We start from the raw sequence: 6,157 nt of genomic DNA on the forward strand, positions 1-6,157 counted from the left end.
AGGTGACAGCCAAACACAGATGGTCAGGCAGGGAGCCCTGGCACCTCTGTACTCTACAACGTGTTGAGGGAGGGAGCAGGCCAGGACCAAGTCTGCCATGACGATTTGGCAAGAAGTCCATGGCACACTTAGTGCTCCATCCAGCACAGAAAAAGCCTGGGATTTCTTTTCGGAAGTGGAGTGAGGACTACAAAAGGCTCCTTTGAGAGACCTGGGTCGTAACTTTGAGTAATGAAGGAACCCTGAGCGGCAACATGCCCTTGCTTAGCAGTGTCAGCCGCTTTCTTCCCCAGCCTTGAGATTGGATCTCACTGTATGGATTCCAGCTTGGCCTCAAACTTGCAATCCCACTGCCCCACTCACCTGGGAGTGCTGATGTCATCGGCACGCACTACGCCTGCCCACCCCCTGCCCACCCCCTGCCTCCTCACGCACTCAGCCCAGGACTCAGGTTTGTGGCCGGTGCAGGGCCTGTGGACTCTACGCAGATGCCCTCCTAGCTTGTACTCCCACATCCAACTGTTATTCCTTCTGGAAATTGCCTTTGTCTACAGGGAGCTGCCTGAGGCACCCTCCAGAGGCACCCTCAATCCAGTGGCTGGATGTGTGGGCACATCTTCCATCAGGTGGCCCAGTCACAGCATCCCACTGAATTCACTGAGACTCCGGGTTGGTGAGCGCCTCCCTCTGCTCAGGGCTGCTTTACCACTGTATCTCCAGAGCCCTCCCAGCAGGCCTTCTGTTCTAGAGAGGGTTCTAGAGAGCCTACCAAGTCCCTGAGTTGTCTTTGGACCCCTCTCCTGCACTATCATCACAGCCCAGTCCTCTGACTTCTTAGTTGCCCACGTTCTACTTGAATGCGGCCATCTTGTACTGTAATGACTGGAAAATGAATGGACTATAGTATTGTCCAAGAAAAATAATTATCAGGAAACTCACATCCAGTTAGCAATATACAAAGCACACCTACATGATTTTATTTGAAAGGAAGGATAACATGATGAAATGATGTTCAAATTTGACGTTGTTATTTTTTTGTTTTGTTTTTGGTCAGTCTTGGAGCTTAAACTTAGGGCCTGAGTGCTGTCCCTGAGCTCTTTTTCTCAAGGCTAGTGCTCTACTACTTTGAGCCAAGCTCCACTTGCTGTTTTTGAGTAGTTAATTGGAGATAAGAGTCTCATGGGGACTTTTCTGCCCAGGCTGGCCTCGAACCACAGTCCTTAGCTTCCTAAGTAGCTAGGATTACAAGCATGAGCCATCAGCACCCAGCTTCAAATTTGAGGTCTTATCACTTATGAATCTTTTGGCTCCAGGCCAACTATGTAACCTTTCTCTTTCACCATTGCCCCACCTATAAGATGGACAAAATAGCAATCCCTTCTTCAGAATGTTTGTGTTGGAACTAAATGAGTCAATACATTAGTCACTGCCACGTACTGGTGTCTCAGTAAATATCTGCTAGATGACCCTGCTAGCAGTGGTTTGCTTTATTTGTTTATGTTTGCTAATATTGGTGTTTGAACACAAGGCCTTGTGCTTATTCAATTTTCTTGGTTAGCTGGAGTTCTACCTTGAGCCATACCTTCAGCCTGGCTTTTTGATGATTCTTTGATTATTTTGGAGATGAGTTTTATTGACTTTTCTGCCTGGTTGACTTTGAACTTTAGTCTTCCAGATCTTAGCTTTTTAAATAGCTAGGATTACAGACATGTACCACAGCCCCTGAAATAGTTTGCTTTTTAATGATTACTTTATGTGGTTATGTCTTTGCTTATTTTGTTATTTATTTTTGTGCTGGTTTGGAGTATAACCTCTGGTGGGCAACAGAACTTTTTTGAAGTGAGGGTCACTTACTTCTTAGTAAACTAAGTAAAGAATCATGCACTTGATATGATCCAAGAAATTCTGAATCCTTTCCTTCCTTTTTTCCTTCCTTCCTTCTTTCCTTTTTCTTACTCTTTTTCTCCCTCTCTGACTTTCCATGCTGGTACTGGGCCTTCAACTCAGGACCTTGCACTCAAGACTGGTACTCTGTTACTTGAACCATACTTCCACTTCTGGATTTTTACTGGTTAATTGGTTATAAGAGCCTCATGGACTTTCCTGCCTGAGCTGGCTTCAAATTACAATCCTCAGATCTCAGCTTCCTGAATAGCTAGGGCTATAGGTGTGAGCCACCAACAACTAGCATAGTTATTTCCTGAAATTATTTAGGAAAACATATCTCTCAGATTGACTATTGAAAAAGAAAAATTTTGAGCTATCTCAAACTTGTGTCTCCTAGGTTAAGATACATTTAAGATACACGTATCTTAAATGTTTGGCCAGCATCTTTTTGATTATTTTATATTGAAATGCTTCTGAAGAATGCGATAAGACTGAATGAACACTTCCTACAGCAAATATGAATTACTTGCCTAACTTTTGTCGGTCTCTGGGTTTGTGACTCCTTCACAGAGTCTCACATACAAGATTCTTCTTACATAGAAGGAGTTAGAGGAGCTCACCAGCCCAGTTCCTTCTTTGAGTGTTTCTAGTCTTCCAGCTATCCCTATCTCCACAAGCAGTCGCCTAATGAGGATGTGATGTCTGACCTCACAGGTACTATAAGACCAGCGTGGTGCTCATGTGCTTTGTGGTCCCCGCCCTCGTGCCCTGGTATATCTGGGGAGAGAGTCTGTGGAATTCCTACTTTTTGGCCTCCATTCTCCGCTATACCATCGCCCTCAATGGCACGTGGCTGGTCAACAGTGCAGCCCACATGTATGGGAACCGACCCTATGACAGGCATATCAGCCCTCGGCAGAACCCGCTGGTGACCCTGGGTGCCATTGGTGAGTAGGAGGGTGACAGACAATGGGCAGAATGGCAGCCTGGATTTTAGGGGCTTCTCAATGGCTTTATGGAATTTGTAAAGGGAGGGAGGAGAGCGGAGTGAAGGTTAGCTTTAGCCTTAGGATCCTGGCTCTTGCATAAACAGTGTGATTTCTCTAATTTACAGTTTTCTTTTTTCCCTACATGTTTATTAGCATGAGTTTGTTTTATGAGGGGGTTTCATGTACATATGTCCATGTATGCAGACAATGCACTTTGGCCAGATTCTCCCTCTCCATTACTTTTCCTCCCCTCTCCCACTTCCTAAACCAATCTCAACAGCTCCATTGTTTCATTTACACACATGTACATACAGTGTTTTGATCATATTCACCCACTCATTCTCTCTCCACATCCTCCCACTAGTACCTCCACCCTGGACGGAAACTGTATTCCTTCCCTGCCACTCATTCTTTTAAGTTTGTGTTAACTGTTAAGAAAGTTTTCACCCTGACATTTCACACATGCATTTACAGTATTTTAGGCAGCTACCATCCCAGCTACTCCTTACTATTCAACAGATTTCAATGAGTTCCATTTGGCATTTCAAATGGCATTTAGCTTGGGAAGTTCAGGGCTGGAGTTATGTATCATGTTTACAATTCACTTGAGAAAATTATTCTTTGTCTTTATGCTGGTCCCTCTATTATTTCCCATTCACACTTATGTTGTCTCACCAAATAAATACATTTTTCTTGAGGACTGCAATAAAGATTTTGCCCCCACGAGATCCAACACAAAGTCTTGTATATGCTAAACCCTCAAAAAACACACGGTGCGCTGGGTGCTGGTGGTTCATACCTGTAATTTTAGCTACTCAGGAGGCTGAGATTTGAAGATTATGGTTCAAAGCCAGCCAGCGCCAAAAGGAAAGTCTATGAGACTCTTATCTCCAATAAACTCACCAAAAAGCTAGAAATGGAGCTGTATGTAGCTCAAGTGGTGGAGCACTACATTGAACAAGGAAAAAAAAAGCTCAGGGATAGCATTCAGACCCCGAGTTCAAGCCACAGAACCAGCAAAAATAAATAAAATTATATGATATATATACACATATAAATATATATATATGTGCATATATATATATATATATATGTCATGCAACAAAATCTTGTGCAGGGAGGTGGTGACCGAATTGTCTAAATACCTGCTTTGTATTCCAGGGGAAGGTTTTCACAACTACCATCACACTTTTCCCTTCGACTACTCTGCTAGTGAATTTGGCTTAAATTTCAACCCGACCACCTGGTTCATTGACTTCATGTGCTTGTTGGGGCTGGCCACTGACCGCAAACAGGCCACCAAGTCAATGATTGAGGCCCGGAAAGCCAAGACAGGAGACGGCAGCGCCTGAAGTGGAACCAGCCAGTCAACAGTCTGACCGATCTTGAGGCTCGCCCATGTCTTCGTTACTGTAGTTCTCTGTCTCATTGGATGGTGGAGGGGATAGAATCCGAGTGGTTTGGGAATTGTTGATTTGTCTCAAATAATGTCAACTACAACTATCAATAAAAAACATTAGGTCAATATTAGTTCTACGATTTAGCATTAGTGTAACTTAATCTCTATAGCAATTCTATGTCAAATGCACATTGTTCTGAGCTTATACATGATGTTATCCCAGACAGGATGGATCTTTACTGATTTCTGTGTGATCCAGGATAGCATTGCTCTTATTTATTTTCTGTGAATTAATCCAGCATTGCTTTAAACACACTATCTGAGGAGCAGAGAGGCAGAGTACAAGACAAAAGAGGGTCTTTGGAGTAACTTGGTAATGTTCTTGTTTTTAGAACTATTGTGTGTATGGGGTTTTGTTTGTCTGAGAGAATCTATCCAGGCACTGATGGCTCATGCTTGTAATCCTAGTTACTCAGGAGGCTCAGATTTGAAAATTGAAGTTCAAACCTAGCCAGGGCAGAATAGTCCAAGTGACTCTTAACTCCAATTACCCAGCAAAGAGCCAGAAGTGTAGCCGTGGCCCAAGTGGTAGAGCCCTGGCCTTGAGCAAAGAAAGCTAAGGGACAGTGTTCAGGCTTTGGTTTCAAACCTCAGTTCCAGAGAGAGAGAGAGAGAGAGAGAGAGAGAGAGAGAGAGAGAGGCAGAGATAGAGACAGACAGAGACAGAGAAAGAGAGAGAGAGAGAGAGAGACCCAAAAGTTGAACAAAGTGAGGTTTCAGGAAATGGGTCTTGTACTTTTCTGCCCTGTTTAGAGTTTGCTGATGCCTCACCATTGTTACTTTAAAAGATTTGTTCTCCATGGAGCTGGTTTTATGTCCAAAAATTGAGGGCTCAGCGACCCCATAAGTCAATGCCTGTTTAAATGTTTGTGTTCTTTTCACTACTGTCACTTTAAAGACGTGTAACTCAAACATACCAGATATCAAATAAGCTCAAGTTCCACTCTCATTTAAATATTTAGACAGCTAATTTGTATTCTGATGGATGCTAGCCATCCATGCATGTACTTAAGCTACTTCTGCTAAATAAGTGTATTAATTTTCCACACCAGCCCATCAGATCTTAATAACCGGCAGTTATCTAGAATTCTCTTGTCTACAAATGTGTCATCCACATGTGGCCACCATCGACTTTGTAACAAGATGTAATGTAATCATTATGCAGCTTCTGGATTGCAACAATTTTTTTTATGTGTGAAGTCACCTTGGGCACCGCATGTTGAGTTAACAGGACAGCGTGCCCTTTGTATTGGATGTTAGAGCAAAGAAAGGCTTTATATTGTTGCTATCAGAATGATCTGAGGATGGATCCTGTCTGACAGATGTAGGATGTAAACTTTAGAAAAAGAAATGACACCAGCTGGAAATTATCATAATGAAATTTTTCATCTAGCAGGTGTTTAAAATGTTCTTTTGCCATCAATAACATGTAATCTCTGAGTGATTTACAATAAATGATTATGAATTCATTGGCGTTCTTGTCCATATATTTAAGTGTTGCTTCGAGAATGGAGTGCTTGATGCTTTGTGATAACAAGATATCTCACCTTTGACTTGGACACTCCCCAACAGTCTAAGACCAGGGCCTTCCTTGTCTGTTGTACCCGAGGCCCAGCCAGAGGGAGCTGGCAAGCCTGGTATAGAGTACACAAACCCCAGTGCTCCTGTTCCTGGTTTCTCACTCACCAGCCCTATCACTTCCTCAGCTTCTAGCTGACAAACAGGGACCTCTATGCCCACAGGTCACCCACAGGAGAACGCAGGACTCTAAGCTGCACTGTTGATGACTGGGGGGGGGGGGGTGTGCACTTGTGTCATCCAG

At 43.4% G+C, this 6,157-nt stretch overlaps 1 protein-coding gene across 1 annotated transcript in view; it reads left to right on the forward strand.

Annotated features, from left to right (window-relative positions):
- The window catches only part of Scd5 (stearoyl-CoA desaturase 5), a 93,094-nt gene extending 88,224 nt beyond the window's left edge, over positions 1–4,870 (forward strand). The window contains exons 4-5 of the mRNA XM_048364604.1: positions 2,602–2,834; positions 4,038–4,870. Coding sequence (XP_048220561.1) covers positions 2,602–2,834; positions 4,038–4,228 — 424 coding nt within the window. The 3' untranslated portion in view covers positions 4,229–4,870. The remainder of the gene's footprint in view (positions 1–2,601; positions 2,835–4,037) is intronic.
- Positions 4,871–6,157: the final 1,287 nt, after the last annotated feature.

Source organism: Perognathus longimembris, chromosome 16 (genome assembly GCF_023159225.1).
Source record: "Perognathus longimembris pacificus isolate PPM17 chromosome 16, ASM2315922v1, whole genome shotgun sequence".
NCBI classification, from domain to species: Eukaryota; Metazoa; Chordata; class Mammalia; order Rodentia; family Heteromyidae; genus Perognathus; species Perognathus longimembris.